Below are 24,065 nucleotides of genomic sequence, written 5' to 3'. Positions count from 1 at the left end.
GAATAAAGGACAAGTGCAAGTTGAGGCTAATAATAAAGACTAAATGAAATAATTTCATAGAAAATGAACTGAAGCAAAGCGGGGAAAGTGCTAGTGCTGAATCGAGCCTGGGACTGCATCTCAGAATGCAGATGACATTGTTGTCATATGTCCCTCCTCTGACAAGGCTGCACTGGGTTTCAGCGGAGAGGTCTGTTTGGATTAGTGGAAGTCCAGCATTCTGTGAAAGGCCGACATTGAAAAAGACGCCATTACGTTCTCTTCTTCTATTCATGGTTGTCTGTTTGGAGACAAAGAATCTCAGAAGGAAAGCAGAAGGCTGTGTCTGAGTGGGTGGCTAGGCAGCATGTTGGTGTGCCTCTTTTATACAGGACAAGGGTAGCTTTTCTGCCCCAGGACCAGTGCTCTCTAGCGATCTAAGGGAAGATAGAGACCTACCCATCTCAACAAGAATGATTCCCACATTATCAGCATTTTTTAGGGTGGCTTATTGTGAACCAACCTAAGCTAATCTGGCTACTTTTGGTGAATGGGCACTTCTAGGGAGAAGTTGATAACCTCAATTATTTGTGGTAGCCTTCCATGCAGCCTTGAGATGAACTGGTTTATTATAGTAGAGCAGGCCTCTGACCAAACATCCTTATTCTGTATGTATTTCAAATGTTTAGAATATTGCCTGGCATATAGTGCAGTTCAATAAATTTTTCTTAACTGAAGAAGCAATTGAAATCTTTCCTGTATATAATTATCAGTCACATCACAATTATTCAACCTGTGGTTTGGGCCTCAGAAGTCCAAGCTTTCTGTCCTTTGGACACTGTGATAACAGTACTCAAGCAGTAGGAGTTGTATGACCATGCAAAGGAAGGTGATCTTGAGAATAGATCTAGAACTAGCGCCCTGGAACACTGTTCAGTACAAGCTGCTGGGCCAGCCAAAGATGTATGCACCTGTTGGCAAAACTCAAGAGAGGCAGTCTTTGAAAGTTTTTTGTTGCCGTTTTTAGTTTTTGGCAGTGCTAGGGATCGAACCCAGGACCTCATATGTTAAGCACTTGTTCTACCATTGGGCTACAGCCCCAGTCCCAAGAGAGACTCTCTGTAACCAAACTCAGAATTTATTTTGGATTATTTTTATTTTTGTACTAGGGATTGAACCTATGGGTGCTTACATCCTCAGTCCTTTTTACTTTTTTATTTTTTTGACATAGGGCCTTACTAAGTTGCTTAGGCTGGCCTTGAATTTGTGATCCTCCTGCCTCAGCCTCATGAGTTGCTAGGATTACAGGCATATGCTACCATGCTCAGCCAGACTAAGGATCTTTAATAGCAAAAGTATCACTAAGAAAATCTCTTGTAAGATCACTTTGCAAATTAACAAGACTTCCAGTGCTGATTGAGGTGGTGCTAGCTGGAGGACTGTAGTAGCTATCTCTGGGGTATGGACCTCAAATTAAGATGTTTCCAATGCTGAGTAAAAACCAATCATCAGGTGTGGATTTTAGATCAGGAGACACCACATGTCAGCCCACAGAATGCAGAAAAAAGTGACTAATATGGGTATTCCTACTGTTTTTGCCAAAATATTTTAAAGACTCTATAATGTGGTTTCTTAAGGAGGCCTTAGTCTTATTTCTGTGTCCCTATGAAGCCATCAAGGCACTACAAACACGCATGCTAGACAAACATTGTGTCACTGAGATGTCCCCAGTTCTCAGAATTATGATTAAGAAACCTATCAGAGGCAGAATTCTATTATCTGAATTACAGGTGGGCAGGTCACTATCTTCCCTTAATCCCTAGAGAGCTCTATCCTGGGGGAGATTTTTCTTCTATGAATTACAAGGCAATTTCACTGAGGAATTCATGCCTGACAACTTCCATCATTTTCCTTCATGAAGGATCCTGTGCCCTGTACTTCTCACACTGCCCCTCATGGAAGGAGGCAGGAGTAAGCCCTGTTGTATAGACAAGTTCACAGTAGTATGATGTCAGGCTTCCCCATAATGGCAGAGCTGGGAATTTGACCTGGGCTTCTGAGTCCTATCAGGAAGTGATTTCTGCAAGGCCTGGCATTGCCACTTACTAGCTCTGTGACCTTGACCAAATGATGTAACCTTGAAGGCCTCTAGTTTTCCATTCTATAAAAATAGGTAAAATGGTAAGCATCATCCTCATAAGGATATTGTAGAATGAAGTGTGAAAATACATATAGAGCTTTTCACACAGCATCCTGCATGTAGCCAACTGTATAAATGTCTGGCACTACCTTAATTCTGATTGAATAGAGCTGGGAATCTGTTGACAGGTGTGCTTTCCCTCTTGCCTAAGGGGACCAAACTTGCCTGATTTAAGAGTTGAAGGGCATGCCAGGGACTGCTGCTTCAGCCTCTCCAGGGAAAAGCCTGGAAACCAAGAGAATTGACAATACCCCAAGCGATTCTTCAGATTAAGCAAGTTGCAGAAATTCATGGCTCTGGGGCTAAACAGGTGTTGATCAGGAAGGACATTTCTTTGAGCCCTGCCTGGGTCATCATACCTCTTCTGGAACCCCCTTCCTTGAAACTCAGGGTTTTGCTTTGAATTTTTAAATGCAAATTTTGTCCCTGCTCCATTGTGGCTGGTACTTTTGAATTCTTGATCCATGACTATTTTTTTAACCAGTTCCACCAGTGTCGCCTAATGTGCCCGCTTTCTCATCTCCCTCCTTGGATGAAAATGTTAAATATTCCCCATCTTGGCTCTTCTTCCTCAGCCCTTTTTTTCCATGTTGCATCTAAATCACTGGCTTGACCCCTCAGGCACACTGTGACAGGAGCAGGTGTTTTAGTTTACCCAATGGGTGCATCCCAAGAGGCTGTGATGGTCTCTTATCGTGACTCTGCCGCACACCCCCTGTCATGAAAGGCCATAGAGTGGCTTGATGAGACTTGGCCCTGATTTTGCTTTGCTGAATTATCATTTGCTAATTTAGTACCTTTCATTTCTAATTCTTTCCCTGGCAGATTTGGTTGGCTATTATTCAAGTGTAAATAAAATAAAGCAGAAATAAAATAATAAAGAAATAATAAAATAATCAAATAAAGCTCCTTTGTCATTAGTCCCTCCCATTCCTTAAATGTGGAAGGGGCACTGATACTGTCTCCTGACTCTTGTCCATTCCCTGGTTTGAACCCAGCCCTCGTGCAATTGCTCCTAGAGCCATCTTTCTAAGACAGGAATCTGACCTTGACAATCAAAGGCCCAGCTCTTTGCCTTGATGTACACAGCCATCTCTGTCTCCTCTCAGTCTCACACATTCTATTCTGGTAACTGGCTGCTTCCCACTTGCAGAAATACTTTCCTCATTTCTTTATCCCTTTGCCTCTTGGACTACAGAGATGGTATGGAAAAGCCAGTCAGGAGATTCAAGATCCATTGGGTGGTGAGGATGGACAGGCCTCCTCTGCCACCTGCCTGCGACTGGGCTTGACTGTACCCATAAGGAACAAAGAGTGTCCTTAGCCCACATGGTAGTGGTTGATGAATTTCAAGTCCCATCTATTTTTGTCCTTTAGTCTTGACTTTGGGACCTTCCTTCTGGGTCTACCAGGGCTATATTTCAGTTGGATACCATTAGCATCATTCCCTGAGATGGGGAGATCATGGGCCTCTAAGTGAGGGCCCCACCGGATATGTGCAGTGATCCAGAGGTCATCAAGGGGCCATTCTTTGCAGATAGTAGGTGCTTATTTCTAGGAACAACCCCTTTCACACCCTGGATGGCTTATAGAATTTTATATCATTTAAAAAATGTCAGTGCTTTTTCTATCTCAAATGACTATGAGTTACATAATTCTTGCTCTTTCACAAGACAGTCTTCTCATTGCTCTAAACTAAGGCATAGTTGTGCATGGGGAGAGGGTTTCTAGAAGGTGGGAATGGCCTCCAGAGTCTCCTCTCCATTGGAGCCCTCAAGGCCCAAACCTTTCTTCTCACTGCATTTCCTGACCGACATACTATGGCTACTACATGTCAGGGAGGAGGTGGGAAGTGAGGAGGAACATAATTCTTCCTCTTAGGGAACTGTTTGTTTAGTGTTTTTGGATCCTCACTAACCATTCGAGTCCTGGTTTAGGTACAGTTGGAGGGTAATAATCAGGAAAGACATGAAGAGGACACCACTGAGCCAAACCCTGGTGGAGGGGAAGAATAGCTTCAGTTGTTTGGAAGGGCAGCTGACCAATGCCATCCCACTTCAGTTTTTCTCTTCATGAAAAGATATTGCACGTGTTAAAAACTAAAAGTTAAAAATTAAGGTTTAAGGGTCAGTTCACCAAGAAATCTTGGAAGAGTGAATAGTGCAGTTTCCATTAGCCAAGATGAAACTGTTGGACATTGGTTCCTTCTTACTTTGGGGTCCCTTTGAGAATCTGATAAAGTTCCTCCTCCCCCCAAAAGACACATATACATTACAGAAAAATATTTAGATTTTAGTTCTAAGGGGGTTCAACAACCTCAGCTGGGGTTGTCTATTCTTGGCAGGAGAATTCCCCTATAGGTTCTTGGAGACCCTGCTTTGAGAGAGACCATACAGGTCCCATAAAACTATCTGCTTATATGATAATTTTCTTTTTTCCCTTCTGTGCTAACTGCCACATGTTGTTAAGCCTGTGCCTGGAAACTTCCAGAGCTGGGAACTTACCATGCAGCTCTTTCTACTGTTGGTAATCCTACCTGCTAAATTCTTCTTCATCCTAAACTGAAACTGGTTTCTTGATTTCCGTTCCTGGTCGCATCCGGTACGGCCTGGAAAGACAGCAAATCATCTGTCTATCAATTTTATCTGCTCTCTTTTCCCATCCTCCCTGAGTTTAAAGTCTTTTATTTGGGAACTTGGGTCCTGAGGTCACCTGGAAAGATTTCTCCATACAAAGTAGGAATCTCTGTAGCATTTTACAAACCGTCCTCTGAGAACTGTCTTGAGAAAATCAATAAGTTTCTGGTGAATGAATGAAGTCTCCCAGGGCCGAGTGCATTTGAGGAAAGTCATAATGCACGTTAGCATATTGGAAACTCTGCAGGTAAGACTTTTTCATGGTTCTGCTATTCTGAGAGGCAGAACAACTGATGCTGGATTAAAGAACTACTACTCTGTATGAGATTTTTAAAGGTTTAGAGGGAATGATCCTTTTAAGGTATGGAATATAACCCCCCTTTTTTCTCTCTCTACAGCCTCTTGATTTTGAAACGGCAGCCTTCTCCAACATTGTGTTCAAAGCAGAAAACCCTGAGCCTCTTGTATCTGGTGTGACGTACAACGCAAGCTCTTTTGCCTCGTTCAAGCTTATTTTAACAGATGTGAATGAAGCACCCGTATTTTCCCAGGATGTATTCCAAGCAAAAGTCAGAGAAGATGTGGCCATTAACACTAAACTGGGCAACGTGACTGCCAGGGATCCTGAGGGTCTGGACCTCAGGTACAAACTAGGGCTGGGTGAACTTATGGCCTGGGGCAACCACAGCCAAAGGGGATGAGGGAGGGAGGGGAAGGTGCACTGGCTCCAGGGCTGTCTCCTGACCCAGCAGCTAGAGGCAGGTCTGTGGCCTTGACTAGGCAACAACAGGTTTGGCTTAAGCCAAGAGCTGGTGAGTGGAAGGCGTGGACTTCACCTCCTACACACTGGGTGATCCAGAGCCAGGCCCTGTGTCTAAGCCAGTCATAGAGGCTGGGAAGAGGTTCCAGCCCGAAATAGAAGGAAGCAAAAGCTCAACTAATAGATGAGGCCACTGTAGGTAGTTAAGAGAATCTTCTGGTTGTAGGATGCTTACATTCTTAGGCTTTCCAGAGACCTTGTCTAGGCAGCAAGACTCGTTCCACACCCCACCCATGGAGGAGCCAATGCTCAAGGTGAGGTGGCTAAACAAAATGTATTACAATTTCCATCTTAGTAATGCTCAGTCATTTTTTTAAAGTGCAATAGGACTCATATGGATTTGCCTTAAAAATGTGCAATGATCATTTGCTCAAGATATGTACGTATATACATAACTAAATGGTACAGTCTTTAATATCGAACAGTTAAGCATATGGATAGGTCTTGAACTTGGATCTTTTGCTTCTATTGTATGACATTTTCTGTATCTAGGGCATAATAAATGTTAGTTTTGCCACTAGTGTGACTTAATATGCATGTGGTTATAAATGACAATTTCCCATGTTTCTCTAAACTTCTGAGGGTAATCATTCATTCCACCGAGTTGTCCTTTAGGTATTTAGAATGAATTTTAATATCTTTTTGGATTATCAGTCATGGCATATATTAGTCCATGTTTTATTACCAGAACCAAATACCTGAGGCAGGCTAACTTCATGGATGATATCACATCACAGGAGCCTGTGCCAGGGGAAGACATCATATTGCCTGGTAGGAAGCTGGACAGATGGGGTTCCACAATCCCTTCTGAAGGCACTAGCCAGTTGACCCAAGGATCTCTCACTCTGCCCCACTTACCAAAGGCCCTACCTCCCAATACATGAACCCTTGGGGGACAAACTCAAACCAAAGCTAGGAGAAAAGTTAGCATCTGCTGTTTCACTCTCTACTTCTCCAGTTTTGTCAAGAGAAAAAGAAACAGGTTCTACTAGATATAAAGCACAGTATCTATGCTATACTATCAGTCACAGATTATGCTGGGGAGAAAAATTTATAAATTATACAGCCATGTATTGTCTAACAAATGCTTCTACCTCCTTCCTGAAAATGCTATAAAAATCGTTGGTCCAAAACGAGTGAACAAAAATTTTAGTTTTTAAGGGGGAAAAAATGAAAACAACTAAGACCATTTCTCTGATGGATCAGGGAAAGCATCTACATACCAGGAAGTTGTAGTTGAGGTCAGTGAAGGAAACGGGGCAAGACATGGTCCTGAAGGACAAATGAAAAGAGTATCTTAGGAATGGTCAGTCAGTTCAGATGCAAGTAATAAGTTAGTAAAGAATTAGGGATGCCTCAAGTTTTTGCTTGGATAATTTAATTCTCCAGCTCCATACATTTCAGAATCCATCAGCAAATGTAATAGATTCTTTTGTTGAAATATACCCAGAATCCTAATGATTCTCACTCCCTCCGACATGTACCAAGCCACTGACCTCTCAGCTTTGAAGCCACCCTTGCTCCTACCATACTGCTCTGTACTGTACTGAGGCAATTCACTGTTCTGTAGTCACAGTGAGCTTTTAAAGAAAGCAAGCCATTCCAAGTTTTCTGGAGCGTCTCTATACTGATTTCCATAGTGGTTGTACCAATTTGCAGTTCCACCAGCAGTATATGAGTGTACTTTGTTCCCCGCATCCTCACCAGCATTTATTGTTGGTTTATATGCAAAGGACTTAGAATTGGCACACCCTCATCAATATTTATAGCAGCTCAATGCACAATAGCTAAACTACAGAACAAATCTAGGTGCCCTTCCACAGAGGAATGGATAAAGAAAATATTCCATTGTGTATATATGCCACATTATCTAGCCTTAAAGAAGAATGAAATTATGGCATTAGCTAGTAAATGGATGGAGCTGGAGAATATCATGCTAAGTGAAATAAGCCAATCCCCCCCCCCCCCAAAAAAAACAAAGGCTGAATGTTATCTCTGATATGGGGATGCTACCTCACAGTAAGGGGGAGAATAGGGAAGAATAGAAGTACTTTGGATTAGACAAAAGGGAATGAAGGGGGTATGGGAATAGGAAAGATAGTAGAACGAATAGGATGTTACTATCCTATTTGCCTATATGATTACACGACTAATGTAATTCTACATCATGTACAACCAGAAGAATGAGAAATTATAATCCATTATATATGTATACATTAGAATAAATTTTGACATTTTATATATATAATATCATGCATAACTAATAATATTTTTTTAAAAGCCAAATCACCCAACTCCTCTTTCCAAGCCCTCAGGAAAGTTCTCACTTGTTTCACAGTGAAATCCAAATACAGAGGATTTCTTGTTCAGCACCCATGTAACTGTGGTTGGCCTATACAGTATACTTAAAAGGGAAAAATTTAAGCAGAATTTTGATCTTTTTTTTTTTTAATTCCTGGACAAGTTGGCTGTTTTCAGCACTTTTCATCATAGAAAATATCTTGAATATATGTGAGCATTTAACTTATTAACTTCTATCATATGTTTAGGTAAATGTTCCAGGAGAGAGAGAGTATTTGGTCTAAATATATGCATATCTCTATGGATTTGATGTGTTGTACTCATGGGTCTTCCTGTGATTCGGGGCTTGTCTCGCAAATTCGTCTTTCATACCTCTCCCAATGGGTTCCATTTCCACTTACCACCATAGGATGGTCGCCCTCCCCTCCCTCTGGGACAACCTTCAAATCTGTGGCCTCATCTCTTTCCATCCCCTGCTTCAGTGTGTATTCCAGCACTGCTGTTGCGTCTCACACGGCAAGCTATCCTTGGCCTCTCTGCTCTAGCTTGTGCGACCTGTCCTGCTTGAAGCACCCTTCTTGCCTGTCTTAACATCACCTTCAGAGAAGGCTTCTCAGATTGCCATAAATTTTCCTGAGATGCCAGTGGACCCCTTCCATTGTATGTACCACACTTTTTGGTAATTATCTGTTTCTGTGTCAGCCTCTTCCACTGGCATAAACCCTCTGTTGGTGTGCTGCCTGATGGTGAGCTCTCCACTGATGTTTCCTGAATGAGGCATTCATGGTGTCACCAGTAGTCGATGATTGTCTACCCATTTTACCCAATGTCTCCATCACTGGGTGCTCCGGTTTCCTTAGAGGGGGCAATTTGCTGAGAGATTTTAAAATATGCTTCCAGGTTTCTTTAATTTGTGTTCTTTGATTACCAGGAATGTATAAAATGTTTTCACCACACCTGCAACTAGACCTTTCCTAAAAAGCAAACGCCACTTTGCAAGGCTGAGCAAATCCTTTGAAAGATGTGATATTGCAATTGAAAAGATAACGAGTCTTTTAATGGTGTAAATATACTAGTGATAACGTAGACGGTGTGGCAGTGTGCAAACTTTCTTTTCACGCATAGTCACGCAGCTTTCTGCTCTGTTCATTTTATGAAGATATTCACTGAGCGGCGACACAAGAGGTTGGCTTAAAATTGACCCCGTCACTGGTGAGATCTTTAGTGTGGCTCCGCTGGACAGGGAAGCAGAAAGTGTGTATCGGGTACAAGTCGTGGCCACTGAAGTAGGTAAGCAAAATAAATCGGGTGGGGGTGGGGGGCGGGATGCATCAATAGAAATGAGCAATAAAACAGAAGAGAGTGAGAAACTCAAGGTCAAACTACCATACTGGAACAACTAAAAGGGGACAAAGTGTAGGAGCACTCCCCCTTCTCTGGTTTTGTTAAAGGCAGAAACAAGCTGTGTCCCTGAAGGCTGGCCGGGCTTCAGGGATGTTGCTTTCTCTTTGGAGTGAGGCAGGGAGGGCAGCCAGGAGCCCCCAAAGAAGTGGTTGTAGATGTCTCCTGGGAGCCAAGTCAGACCAGTGGTCCTCTGACTGGTCCTTGAGGCTCACATTCTAGCTCCTCAGGTTTTACCCTTTGTGAAATTCTGCTTCTAATGTTTTATGGAATTCTTTCTGCTTTGATATGCATCAGAATTACCAGGCAAGCTTGGCAAGAGAGAGCCAGGAGTCCACCTTTGGAGATTCTGCTTCAGTAGGTTGGGGGAGGCCAGGGTATCTGTTGTGATGAAACAGGGTGAACTTTTGAGAGAAGACTTTGCACAGATATGCTCAGGATGCTTGAGCCATCTCTACATGATCTTTGCATCCATTTAATTCAGTTGTGGTTGATAGGTGTCACCCACTGGTTCTGAATGTTGAATTCTAGGGGATTTTTCAAGAGTAAGATGAAAGTAAACAGAAATAGTATACTTGTGAGTGAGAAGGCTGGTGACTAAAATTGGAGTTTCTGTGCATTTAAATGATTTTTTTTCCAATATACAGTAGGAACTATGCAGATCAGATGCTGTAATTAACTAGTAGAGATATCAATGTGGCTTCCCAAAAAAAGAGAATTGAACAAATTACTACTAAATATAGCTTTAGACCGTCAATACATTTAAAAAAATGTGAAGCTTGAGTTTGGAGGCTGGAATGGGGAACAGAGAAGGGAACCATAGAAATGGACCACATAGGTGAAAAGATTAAGAAAAAAATCACAGCAATCAAGTTAAAGTGAAGCAGGCAGAGATGCAGAACTGAGTGCCAACTTTGGAACGAACGTGCGAATGGACGGGCCCTGTCGGTCACCTCGGGTTGAGCGCATTCCACTATCACATTGTATACATTTAACTCTTGATTTAAAAGCTCCCCGTTAATCAGCAGGAAGTTTCTGGCGGAGCTCCTATGCCTCATGCTCCCCTACGTCATGCCCTGGGGATCAACACTTCACTTCTATGTGTCCGAAGGGCTTCTCACATTTTATAAGTCTCGGGATTCAAGACCACAGTCCAAAACCCCGTTCCATTTTCAGTTATTGGCACTGAAACAAAGTAAACAGACAAAATGACTTCAAGAACACCAGGGGATTTTTCTCTGGTGCAGAGCAGCCAGGGTGTAGAAGACAGTAAGAAGCTAGAAAACAGGCTTTCCTGGAATCAGAAGGGGCAAGAAAACAGGGCTTACTGGAACTGAAGCAGAGGGAAACTGTGGAATCTCGTTTGATGGCAGGGAAAAGATGGTCCATGTTTACATTGCACCCATTGTCCCTTTCCACGCACTTAGCATAACAACTTACTCCTCATGTAACACATCGGAAGGTTCTACAGCGGACCACATTTCATGGCCAAGGAGACCAATGCACTGAGAAATTAAAAAACTTAACCAAGATCACACAGCTACCCACTGGCCCTGCAGCAGAGGACATGTTTTTCATCTCTATAGCATGATAAATATTTGTGCAGACTTTACTATATTCTAGAACATTCACGCACATGTGAGATTCTCACAAAGCTACATGTTTCTCAGCGGAAGAATTGCTTAGAAAACTGGACTTTTATGCCTAAATTAGTGCTAAGGAGTCATGAAGGCTGTGGGCATTAGACTCCTGGATGGGAAGCCTTTCTACCCCTCACTAGCTGTGGGTAAGCCACACAACTTCTGAGCCTCGGTCTTCTCACCCGAAAATATACAGTTTTTTTTAAAAAAATATATTTTGAATTATGACATTCAGCACAGAACATTTAGAATCAAAAGCTTGGTTTTATTACTACTTTAAGTTTCTTTCTACACCTCATTAGACATTAAAAAATGCCTTTTAAAAAAAAATATTCTTTGTTACTGAGAAGAAAATGAGCATGCTGATACCATATTCCAATAATTCAATTTCTTAGGCGGGTCATCTTTGAAGTCCACATCGAACTTCTACCTGACTCTCATGGACGTGAATGACAACCCCCCACGGCTCACCAAGGACTACACAGGCCTGTTTATCTGCCATCCTCTCACTGCACCTGGAAGTGTCATTTTTGAGGCCACTGATGATGACCAGCAGTCATTTCGGGGTCCCCAGTTTACATTTGCCCTTGGCAGTGAAAACTTAAAAAATGACTGGGAAGTTTCCAAAATCAACGGTGAGTTGTCAAAACTCTATTGAGGAAAACATTGACAGATGATGAAATGAAGTTTTATTTGCCTCGACACAGATCTGCTTCCATGTCCCAGAAAGAAACATTTATGCACAAGTATTTTGTAGGGATATGTCCTTTCATTTTTTTTCTTGGTTAAATAGCAAGGAATGGAATGGCTGTCAGTTGAGAAATTGTCAAACTGTGTCCCAAATTAATATTTTTTATTCCCATTGATGTATGAGCGTGATCCAGAGTTCTCCCCAACACTTGCTATGCTCAGTTTAATTTTAGCCATTCTAATGAGTGTAGAGTAGCATCTTAAAAGATTTTAATTTATATTTCCCTTATGACTAATGAGTAAAGCATCTTTTTGCGAGCTGATTTAACTGTGGTGGTGAAGTTTATGGTCAGATATTGTTTCCATTTTTTAAAAAATTGGCTTCTATTTTTTAATTGTAGGCATTTAAAAATACATGTAGTAGATGCATGTGCTTTGTCAGATATTTAAAATTGTGAGTCGCTCTCCACTTCCAGAATATGACCACAGTAACTTGAAAAAAAATATATAAAACTTATTGGTGCCTTATAATTATACATAGTAGTGGGATTCATTGTTATATATTCAGACATGCATACAGTATAATGTAATTTGTATATAATTTCATTTTCCAGCAAGGATCTTTTAAATATTTTCTCCCAGGAAATGGCATTTTCTTCTTACAGCAGTGTTTTAAGATTTTAAAGCTTTTTAAATGATTTATTGATTTAGTTGGTATAATTTTTCTAATGTTGAAAAAATTTTGCCAATTCCAAGGTCACTAAAATCTTTCACTGTCTTCTTCCCTTGAATTTTATAGTTTTAGCTTTCATGCGTCTCTATAATTCATCTGTTTTTATATAGGATATGTGGTAAAGATCAAGGCATATTTTTATTAGAGCTAACACCATTTAAAAACTGTACTTTTCCCACATTGGACTATGTTGGCAACTTTGGCAAAAATTGAGTGGGCGTATATACATGGATCTGTTTCAGAACTTTCCTTTGTTTCATTGATATGTGTCTATCTTGATTACCATGGCTCTATAAGACTTGAGATTAGGTAGAATTTTGCCACTATCCTTTTTCAAAATTGTGTAATCTCTTCTAGCTGGTTTGCATTTCTATGTAGAAGTCAGGATGTAGTGTGTCCATTTCTACTGAGAGAAGCCTGCAGAGATTGTGATTGGACTGTACTGAATCTATGGGACTTGGGCCAGTCTTCTAGTTTGGGAACAAGGCATATGTTGCCATGTTATTTAGTTCTCCATTAATTTCTCTTAGCAAGTTTTAGATTTCAGTGTATAGTTCTTGAAAAATTTCCCCTATTTCATATTTTTGATGCTCTTTTAAGTGGTATTTTAATATTCATATTTCTAAAATATAGGAATAAAATTGATTTTTGGATTTTGATTTTATATCATATGGAACCTGAAAAATAAGTCAGCAAAGTTATAGATCTTTCTACCTAGAAAGTTTTGTTGTCTGGAACCGACACTTTTTCTTCCTGTCCACATTTTTTTTTTAAACTGGGATTAAACCCAGGGGTTCTTAACCACTGATTCATATTGGTATTAGATTTTCCTTAACTTGAGAGGACTTAACTAGTGAAGAAGACATTGGAACTGGGTTTGTGTGTATGAAATTTTAATGACAAATTCAATTTCTTTTTGGTTGAGCTTTTTTACATCTTTCAAATAATGTATTTTGTTTGATTTGTTTAATGGGTTGGTATACAGTTATTCATATTTTATTATCTTAGTATCTGCAGATATGTAGTGATGTCATTCATTCTGACATTAGAAATTTTTTTCCTTATAAATATAGTTACAAATTTAATTTTATTGGCATTTTCAAAGAAACAGCTTTTCATTTCATCAGTTTTATATTTGATTGTTTAGGTCTTATTTCTTATATTGTGCTTAATTTTGTTCTTATTGTATTAATGTAGAAGCTGCAACAATTAGAAAATTTTTTATCAGGCATTTTGTGCTATAAATTTATCTGCTATAAATTTATTTTAGCTGCATTCTGCAAAGTTTTATATACTCTGTATTCATTTTCATTTGTTCAAAATAGTTTTTCTTTAGACTTCTTCTGTGACCTGTGTTTAGTTTCCAAATATTTTGAGAACCAGAAAGATGTATAAAATATTCTCTTTTAATTCTATCATGACTAGAGAACATATGGTTGAGCTACTTTAAAAATTTTTTTAAATTTTTAAAATTTTTTTTATTGGTTGTTCACAACATTACAAAGCTCTTGACATATCATATTTCATACATTAGATTGAAGTGGGTTGTGAACCCTCAATTTTACCCCAAATGCAGATTGCAGAATCACGTCGGTTACACATCCACAATTTTACATAATGCCCTATTAGTAACTGTTGTATTCTGCTACCTTTCCTATCCCCTACTATCCCCCCTCCCCTCCCCTCCCATCTTATCTCTCTACCCCATCTATTGTAATTCATTTCTCTCCTTGTTTATTTTCCCATTCCCCTCACAACCTCTTATATGTAATTTTGTATAGCAATGAGGGTCTCCCTTCATTTCCATGCAATTTCCCTTTTCTCTCCCTTTCCCTCCCATCTCATGTCTCTGTTTAATGTTACTCATTTCTTCCTGCTCTTCCTCCCTGCTCTGTTCATAGTTGCTCTCATTATATCAAAGAAGACATTTGGTATTTGTTTTTTAGGGATTGGCTAGCTTCACTAAGCATAATCTGCTCTAGTGCCATCCATTTCCCTGCAAATTCTATGATTTTGTCATTTTTTATTGCTGCATAGTACTCCATTGTGTATAGATGCCACTTTTTTTTTATCCATTCATCTATTGAAGGGCATCTGGGTTGGTTCCACAGTCTAGCTATTGTGAATTGTGCTGCTATGAACATCGATGTGGCAGTATCCCTGTAGCATGCTCTTTTAAGGTCTTCAGGAAATAGTCCGAGAAGGGCAATAGCAGGGTCAAATGGTGGTTCCATTCCCAGCTTTCCCAGGAATCTCCAAACTGCTTTCCAAATTGGCCACACCAATTTGCAGTCCCACCAGCAATGTACAAGAGTACCCTTTTCCCCACATCCTCGCCAGCACTTGTTGTTTGACTTCGTAATGGCTGCCAATCTTACTGGAGTGAGATGGAATCTTACGGTGGTTTTGATTTGCATTTCTCTGACTGCTAGAGATGGTGAGCATTTTTTCATGTACTTGTTGATTGATTGTATGTCCCCTCTGTGAAGTGTCTGTTCAGGTCCTTGGTTCATTTGTTGATTGGGTTATTTGTTATCTTATTGTCTAATTTTTTGAGTTCTTTGTATACTCTGGATATTAGGGCTCTATCTGAAGTGTGTGGGGTAAAGATTTGTTCCCAGGATGTAGGCTCCCTATTTACCTCTCATTGTTTCTCTTGCTGAGAAAAAACTTTATTTAATTAAGTCCCATTTGTTGATTCTGGTTATTAACTCTTGTGCTATGGGTGTCCTATTAAGGAATTTGGAACCTGACCCCACAATATGTAGATCGGAGCCAACTTTTTCTTCTATCAGACGCAGAGTCTCTGATTTGATATCAAGCTCCTTGATCCATTTTGAGTTAACTTTTGTGCATGGCGAGAGAAAGGGATTCAGTTTCATTTTGTTGCATATGGATTTCCAGTTTTCCCAACACCATTTGTTGAAGATGCTATCCTTCCTCCATTGCATGCTTTTAGCCCCTTTATCAAATATAAGATAGTTGTAACTTTGTGGATTAGTCTCTGTGTCCTCTATTCTATACCATTGGTCCACCCGCCTGTTTTGGTACCAGTACCATGCTGTTTTTGTCACTATTGCTCTGTAATATAGTTTGAAATCTGGTATTGCTATACCGCCTGATTCACACTTTCTGCTTAGAATTGCTTTTGCTATTCTGGGTCTTTTATTTTTCCATATGAATTTCACGATTGCTTTCTCTATTTCTACAAGAAATGCCGTTGGGATTTTGATTGGCATTGCATTAAACCTATAGAGAACTTTTGGTAATATCGCCATTTGGATGATGTTAGTTCTGCCTATCCATGAACAGGGTATATTTTTCCATCTTCTAAGATCTTCTTCTATTTCTCTCTTTAGGGTTCTGTAGTTTTCATTGTATAAATCTTTCACCTCTTGGGCTGGGGATGTGGCTCAAGCGGTAGTGCGCTCGCCTGGGATGCGTGCGGCCCGGGTTCGATCCTCAGCACCACATACCAACAAAGATGTTGTGTCCGCCGAGAACTAAAAAATATTAAAAATTCTCTCTCTCCAATAAATAAATCTTTCACCTCTTTTGTTAGATTGATTCCCAAGTATTTTATTTTTTTTTGAGGATATTGTGAATGGAGTGTTTTTCCTCATTTCCGTTTCAGAAGTTTTGTCGCTGATATACAGAAATGCCTTTGATTTATGCGTGTTGATTTTATATCCTGCCACTTTGCTGAATTCATTTATTAGTTCTAGTAGTTTCTTTGTAGACCCTTTTGGGTCTTCTAGGTATAGAATCATGTCATCTGCAAATAGTGATAATTTAAGTTCTTCTTTTCCTATTTTTATGCCTTTAATTTCTTTCGTCTAATTGCTCTGGCCAGTGTTTCGAGAACTATATTGAATAGAAGTGGTGAGAGAGGGCATCCCCGTCTTCCAGATTTTAGAGGGAATGCCTTTAACTTTTGTCCATTCAGAATGATGCTAGCCTGAGGCTTAGCATAGATAGCTTTTACAATGTCAAGGTAAGTTCCTGTTATCCCTAGTTTTTCTAATGTTTTGAACATAAATGGATGCTGTACTTTGTCGAATGCTTTCTCTGCATCTATCGATGATCATATGGTTCTTATCTTTAAGTCTATTGATGTGGTGAATAACATTTATTGATTTCCGTATATTGAACCATCCTTGCATCCCAGGGATGAATCCTACTTGATCATGGTGCACAATTTTTTTGATGTGTTTTTGTATTCGATTCGCCAGAATTTTATTGAGGATTTTTGCATCTAGGTTCATTAGAGATATTGGTCTGTAGTTTTCTTTCTTTGAGGTGTCTTTGTCTGGTTTCGGAATCAGGGTGATGTTGGCCTCATAGAATGAATTTGGAAGGGCTCCCTCTTTTTCTATTTCCTGAAATAACTTGAAAAGTATTGGTATTAATTCTTCTTTAAAGGTTTTGTAAAACTCCGCTCTATACCCATCTGGTCCTGGGCTTTTCTTGGTTGGTAGTCTTTTGATGGCTTCTTCAATTTCATCCATTGATATTGGTCTGTTCAAATTGTGTGTATCCTCCTGACTCAGTCTGGGCAAATCATATGACTTAAGAAATTTATCGATGTCTTCACTGTCTTCTATTTTATTGGAATATAGGTTTTCAAAATAATTTCTCATTGTCTTCTGTATTTCTGTAGCATCTGTTGTGATATTGCCTTTTTCATCCCGTATGTTAGTAATTTGAGTTCTCTCTCTTCTTCTCTTCGTTAGCATGGCTAAAGGTCTGTCGATCTTATTTATTTTTTCGAAGAACCAACTTTTAGTTTTGTTAATTTTTTCAATAGTTTCTTTTGTGTCAATTTCATTGATTTCCGCTCTGATTTTAATTATTTCTTGCCTTCTGCTACATTTGCTGCTGTTTTGCTCTTCCTTTTCTAGGGCTTTGAGATGAAGTGTGAGCTCATTTATTTGTTGGTTTTTTCTTTTTTTGAGGAATGACCACCGGGCGATGAATTTTCCTCTTAAAACTGCTTTCATTGTGTCCCATAGATTCCGATATGTTGTGTCTGTATTTTCATTTATCTCTAAGAATTTGATTTCCTCCTTTATGTCTTCTGTAACCCATTGATCATTCAGTAACATTGGTCATTGTCCATGTGATGTAGGATTTTTCCTTCCTTCTTTTATCATTGATTTCCAGTTTCATTCCATTAGGATCAGATAAAATGCAAGGTATTATCTCCACCCCTTTACATTTACTGAGGGTTGCCCTATGGCATAATATATGGTCTATTTTTGAGAAGGATCCATGTGCTGCTGAGAAAAAAGTATATCCATTTGATGATGGTTGATATATTCTATATATGTCAGTTAAGTCTAGGTTATTGATTGTGATATTGAGTTCTATAGTTTCTTTATTCAACTTTTGTTTGGAGGATCTGTCCAATGGTGAGAGAGGTGTGTTGAAGTCACCCATAATTATTGTGTTGTGGTCTATTTGATTCTTGAACTTGAGGAGAATTTGTTTTATGAATGCGCAGCACCATTATTTGGTGCATAAATATTGATAATTGTTATGTCTTGTTGGTGAATGGTTCCTTTTAACAGTATATAATGTCCTTCTTTATCCCTTTTGATTAACTTAGTCTTGAAGTCGATTTTATTCGATATGAGTATGGCCACCCCTTCTTGCTTACGAGGACCGTGTGCATGGTATATTTTTTCCCAGCTTTCACCTTGAGCCTGTGTATGTCTTTTCCAATCAGATGTGTCTCCTGGAGGCAGCATATTGTTGGATTTAATCCATGATGCCAGCCTATGTCGCTTTATTGGAGAGTTTAAGCCATTAACATTCAGAGTTACTATTGATATATGGTTTGTACTTCCATCCATGTTTGATTATTTATCCTTTTTTTTTTTTTTTTTTTTTTTTTTTTACAAAAAATTTAGTTTGTTTCTCCATGATTATCTTTCCCCTCGCCCTCTGTCTTTACCGAGGCACTTCCTACTGATGGTTTTGGTTATTGTTTTTCATTTCTTCCTCGTGTAGTGTTTTGCTCAAGACGCTTTGCAATGCTGGTTTTCTGGCTACAAATTCTTTTAGCTTTTGTTTATCATGAAAGATTTTTATTTCGTTGTCGTACCTGAAGCTTAATTTTGCTGGATACAGAATTCTTGGTTGGCATCCATTGTCTTTCAGTGTTTGAAATACATTGTTCCATGACCTTCTTGCTTTCAGGGTCTGTGATGAAAAATCCGTTGTTAACCTTATTGGTTTACCCCTGAATGTAATCTGTCTCCTTTCTCTTGTAGCTTTTAATATTTTCTCTGTGTTCTGTATATTGGATATCTTCATAACAATGTGTCTTGGCATTGGTCTACTGTGATTTTGTGTGCTCGGTGTCCTGTATGCATCTTCAATTTGTATATCCGTTTCCTTTTTTATTTCTGGAAAGTTTTCTGTAATTATTTCATTCAGCAGGTTACTCATTCCCTTGGTTTGAATCTCTGTACCTTCTTCTATCCCGATGAATCGTAAGTTTGGTTTCTTCATGTTATCCCATAACTCTTGGATGTTTTTCTCGTGATTTTTTTACCAGCCTTTCTGAGTTGGCTAGACTCTTTTCAAGATGATATATTTTGTCTTCATTATCTGACGTTCTGGCTTCTACTTGCTCCACTCTGTTAGTGATACTCTCAATTGAGTTTTTAATTTGGTTTATCGTTTCCTTCATTTCTAGAATTATTGTTTGATTATTTTTTATAATCTCTATCTCCTGATAAAGATGCTTAACTTCTTCTTTTAGCTGTTTATGTAATTCATTCTCAATGTGTTCTTTCACTGCTTGAGTTTGCTGTCTTGTATCCTCTTTAAGGTTCCATTCCATCTCTCTAAGGTGTTCCTTGAGTTCTTTATATGACCATTTTTCTGATGACTCTAGGTCCTCCTGAATATTTAGGCTGTCCTGCATTGTTTGTACTCCTTTTCTTCCTTGCTTTTTGAAGCTGTTCATGTTACTTCTTGTTCTGTTTGACTGCTGAGTTACTGTTTACTCCTATCAATTTATTAGATGCTTGGGAGAAAAGGTATTAGAAGGGAAGGGAAGAAGTCACTAAAGAGAATGAGAGTAAGCAGGTAGAATTCAAGGAAGGGGGGATAAGATAATTGAAAAGAAAAGACAAAAGAAGAAAAAAATAGGAAATAAAAAAAATAAGAAAAAAATAATAATTAAAATTTTTTTCTTCTAATTTTAATTTTAATTTTTAAAATTGTAAAAAAAAAATTTAAAAAAAACAAGAAAGAAAAATGAAAATGAAAGAAAAACCCAAATAAAAAAAAATAGAAAAGGAAAAAAAAAACTAATAAATGCAGTCTTAGAGTTTGATTAACTTCCGTTCCAGTAGGTGGCGCTGTGCCCCCCAGGCCAAGTTTCTCCTGTCAATACGCGGGAACCAATCACTGTGCAGCAGCTCCTCCCAGACTGGGCGAGTCTCCAATCCTGAGTGCCTAGGGCCTCCTCTTGTGTCTAGTCACTTCCCACTTTTCCTCTAGCCAGGCCCCTCCTACGGGTGCCGCTCACCACAATACTGGCCACACGCCAGGTCTGCTGCTCCCGGGAGCCCTGTTTTCATGAACGACTGGGCACACTTTCCCTGTTTGCCATTCCCTCAGACCCTAAGTTTGTAGAGCTTGGGGCTGAGAATCCTCAGCAAATTTTACTTGCCCTCCGGTAGCCACGCCCCCAGTAGCTGGTGCAAGAGACCTCAGCTGTCAGCACTGGTGGGAACGGTAGTCCTGCGCCACCTCTGATTCCCTCGGTCTGATTATCGTGCTCACGGGAGAGCTGGGAGGGGCCCTTAAGGTTTCCCCGATGTGTGGAGAGGGAAGGCTAGGGAATTACACACCTGTAGCCGAAGGTTTCAATGAAGTTATCTCCTCTGCCGCAGTCTGATGACGTCAGTTCTCTGCCATGGTGGTATCTCTTGCAAATGGCGACAGTTCGTTTCCCTTTGCCGGGCGACCAATGCAACGGGTGGGTCCTTACTGTCTCTCCCAAGCCCCGTTTCAAACCTGTGGCCACTACCTATGAAGGCTCGGTAGGCATTTACCTCCGTAGGATGAGAAGGGCTGACCAGTTGTTTCAGTGGGATGGATTAGTGCTGAGTCACAGCTGTTTGTCTGTGGGAAGCAGGCGAACGGGAGCTTGAATTCAGCCGATCCGGGCTCAGTGTGTGTTCTGAAAGGCCCAGACTGTTCGCCCCAGATCCACGTCAGCTCAGCATTGCCTAGTGATCCTGAGCAAACAGATTTAGGTTGTTTACGGCTCCCTATGCCTGCACAGCTGAAGCGGTCAGAGACTTGATCTCTCTGCGCCCGCCGCCATGTTTTCTACTTTAAAAATTTTTGAGACTGTTTTCCTTTAAAGCAACTTGATTACCTGCCATGGTGTAATTTTATTTATTTTTCTTGTTCCTGAGGTTTACCGATTTTCTGGAATAAGGGCTTAGAGTTTTCATTAGAATTGGAAAAATATTAATTTTTTTTTGCTTTCTTCCTCCTCAGAAATGCAATCAATAGATGTATTTAAGCCACTTGAAGTCCATCATTGCTCACTGATACCCTGTTAAGTTTTTGGTTTGTCTCCATTGTTAATAGCTTATGCAACTTTAAATTCATTGATGTTAATTTCATCTTTTTTCAGAAAATCTCAAATTGGGAAAAAATCAAACTGTTTAGTTTTTAATCTCTAATTTGGGTCTTCATGTCTATATATAACATTCTCAACCTTTCTTCTAGCTTCCTAAACAGAATATGACCACAGTAACTTGTCCTTGCCCACCATTCTCATGATGTGTCATTTCTGGGTCGGTTTTGACATCTTGCTTTCTCATTTTTCTGTTCTTGGATGTCTCAATTTTTTTTATTAAGTTATTTGGATGCTGAATGTTTTTATGTTCCCATAAATATTCTTGAGCTTCAGTTACTTGGAAAGTGTTTGAAAACAACACGAAAGCATCAGTTTTAAACAATTTTGTTTGGGTAGGCGGGACATGGGCAATGTTTTATTTTAGAGCTAATTTTTCCAAATGTCTGAAGCAAAACCCTTCTGTGAACTCGACCTGATGCCCCTTGAATTATGAGCTTTTTGGTTCTTGGGAGTTCACAAAGATTGTTCTAATTGTTCTATTAGGGGGTTCTTTCCCCAGTCTTATGGAGCTACCTTATGTACATATATTCTGACCAATACTTGGTTAAGGACTTTATTACGTACACAGGTGCTGTCTCCCAGGTACTTGCTTCTGTGAACTCCAGTTGCCTTAATATCCATCTCCTTATTCAGCTCCATTGCCTCAATTCAAGGTCACGCCTGGCCCTTTTAAAGTAGTAAGCTAGAGGCAATGGTAGGACTTACATCATCTATTTTTCAGGGATGGTTGTCCTTTGTTGTCTAAAAGCCAATGTCTTTAAAACTATGGTTTCATAATTTGTTCTTTTGCCATCTACCAAAAATGGCTAAATCTGATCCCAGTTATTCCATCTTTTCTAGAAATGAAAGTGTATGCCAAAATAATTTTGAAATCTAAAAATCTTTCACCAAACTCTGGAAAATTTCTAGGCATGTATATGAATAGGGAGTTGCAACAAGATCAAAACTGTCTCTAGAAATGTGAGTCTTATAGAAAATTAAGAATGCAAAGTAACTAAAATGGGAAAGGGAAGTACTCTGAACGTCAGAATAACATCCCCTTATTTCAGGACTTGAGATTCTCAGGGCTACTGATGCTGTGACTCACCAGTGTCACAGAGCTTAGGAGGAGCAGGTTAGAAACTCAGGATCAGTTCTACAGATGTTCTCTCCTATGTACTCCCTACACACCATGCTGTAGACATCAATTCTCATTACTTATAGGTTATATATTTACAAATCATTGTCTAGCTAAGATTTATAACCCCCAAACCAATACTTAATAAAGGCTTTGCATTCACGGACCCCTGCAGAGTGCACAATGCATTCTCCCAGCTGAGGATGAACAAGGTGATACTTGGCCTCTGGATTTTGCTCACACTCTTGGCAAATGTTCTTTAGCAACCTACTTAGAGCCTTGTTTGGGGAATGTTTCTGTTTTTCCTTGGGGGTTTTGTTATTTAAATGGCTCTAAAGCAGAGTGAAGTGCCAACTAGTGTTCCAAGTGAAAGAAGGCTGTGATGTACCTTAGAGAGAAGGGACACATGATAAGCTGCCTTCAGGTGGGGGGTGTGACACTGCTGGCTGTGAGCTCAATGTTAATGAGTCAACAATATATGTTAAATAAGATTATCCAGAAACAGGCCGGAAACACACTAATATGTTCATCACTTGATTAAAATGCTGTGACTGAAAGCTCACAGGAATCTAACCCCGTGTGTCACTTAATATTTGCTACTTGAGTATTTAGGGCAACACTTATAGAGCCAACTACTGGAAAGAATTGTATTTGTTTCTACCTAGAAATTATGAATTGAGAACTTAAAGGATGCTTTAACCATTCAGCATTATGAAACAACTCACTCAAAGGATATAGGTGATGGCTTTGGGTAATTTATCTCTAACCACTTCCCAACTTTGTATACAATATAAAGCTGAGTTCTCTTCCTGGTGAGCCAGGGCTCTAGAAGTTGTGTTTTCATGTCATTCATTCACTTTTCCCCTATTTTGACAGGCACTCATGCCAGACTCTCCACCAAGCACACAAACTTTGAAGAAAGACTTTATAAAATCGCCATCCGCATTAATGACGGGGGTCGGCCACCTTTGGAAGGGACTGTCTTTTTACCAGGTGGGTATTTTACTGCAAGCAACTTAGGATTTTTGACTTTGAAGAATTTTGCACCATGTACTTGAAATTTAATCCTACCAAATACTGTTCTGTTTTTTCAGTTACTTTCTGCCCATGCGTGGAAGGAAGTTGTTTCCGACCAGTAGATACACAGGAAGGGAGGCCCACTGTGGCTATGGCAGTTGGTATACTCCTGACAACCCTTCTAGTCATTGGTGAGTACAGCTTCTCTAGGCCCCAGAAACACAAGTTCTTCTCAGTGACTGCCTTGGTGGATTGCTTGGGTGGATGCTCACATGGCAAGCCAGGCACAAGTCGGAGATCTCCAACCAACCACATCAAACTTTATTGGTTTGGAGAGATTGCTTTAAGTAACCCTATACATATCATTGCCTTTTTAGTTTGGGAATATAAGAGGCTTTGTGTCAGCTTAACAATACTGTCTCAAATCCTGGAGATGATAACTTAAAAAGATTTATTTGGTTCAGAGTTTCCAATCCATTATTGATCGAGTCCATGGGGAGGGAACATGTGGTGGCAGAAGTGTGTGGCAGAGCCAAGCTGTTCACTTCATAGGAGGGGACAAATGAGAGAGGAGGAAAGGGCTGGGGTTCCATGGTCCTCTTTGAGGACATTCCCTGAAGAATTGGAAGACCTTTCTTCCACAAGACCCCAATTCAAAGATCTCACCACCTCCTCAGAGCACCATGAACCCCTGAGGGACATAAAGCTCCATACCCTATCCAGCTTTAAAGCATAAATTATTATATTCTAAGGCTAGTTACCCAGCTTTCAGGACAAAAGAAAAAGTAATGTCATTGCAGTGCCCAGCTATGGGTGGCGCAGCGTGCTTGGGCCAGGGTTGGGGAGACGCAGAGGTAGAG

At 39.8% G+C, this 24,065-nt stretch overlaps 1 protein-coding gene and 1 long non-coding RNA gene across 8 annotated transcripts in view; one reads left to right on the top strand and one right to left on the bottom strand.

The window, feature by feature from the left end:
- Window positions 1-24,065, bottom strand: part of LOC308633704 — a 66,626-nt gene that overhangs the window by 4,608 nt on the left and 37,953 nt on the right. Inside the window, exon 2 of the long non-coding RNA XR_014018849.1 lies at window positions 4,716-4,787. This is a non-coding gene — a long non-coding RNA (uncharacterized lncRNA). The remainder of the gene's footprint in view (window positions 1-4,715; window positions 4,788-24,065) is intronic.
- The window catches only part of CDH17 (cadherin 17), a gene marked incomplete at both ends in the record, with an annotated part of 59,866 nt that overhangs the window by 33,828 nt on the left and 1,973 nt on the right, over window positions 1-24,065 (top strand). For 4 of the 7 annotated variants that reach the window (XM_081266668.1, XM_081266672.1, XM_081266671.1 and 1 more), the window contains 5 exons: window positions 5,214-5,458; window positions 9,096-9,226; window positions 11,373-11,612; window positions 23,065-23,181; window positions 23,283-23,396. In XM_081266668.1, coding sequence (XP_081122794.1) covers window positions 5,214-5,458; window positions 9,096-9,226; window positions 11,373-11,612; window positions 23,065-23,181; window positions 23,283-23,396 — 847 coding nt within the window. The remainder of the gene's footprint in view (window positions 1-5,213; window positions 5,459-9,095; window positions 9,227-11,372; window positions 11,613-23,064; window positions 23,182-23,282; window positions 23,397-24,065) is intronic. The other 3 variants (XM_081266674.1, XM_081266670.1, XM_081266673.1) reach the window with 3 other exon arrangements.

Source organism: Spermophilus citellus, assembly GCF_964194105.1.
Source record: "Spermophilus citellus genome assembly, chromosome: 14".
Classification (NCBI taxonomy): domain Eukaryota; kingdom Metazoa; phylum Chordata; class Mammalia; order Rodentia; family Sciuridae; genus Spermophilus; species Spermophilus citellus.
The sequence above is the reverse complement of the archived record's forward strand: the minus strand, read 5'-3'. Positions and strand labels throughout refer to the sequence as shown.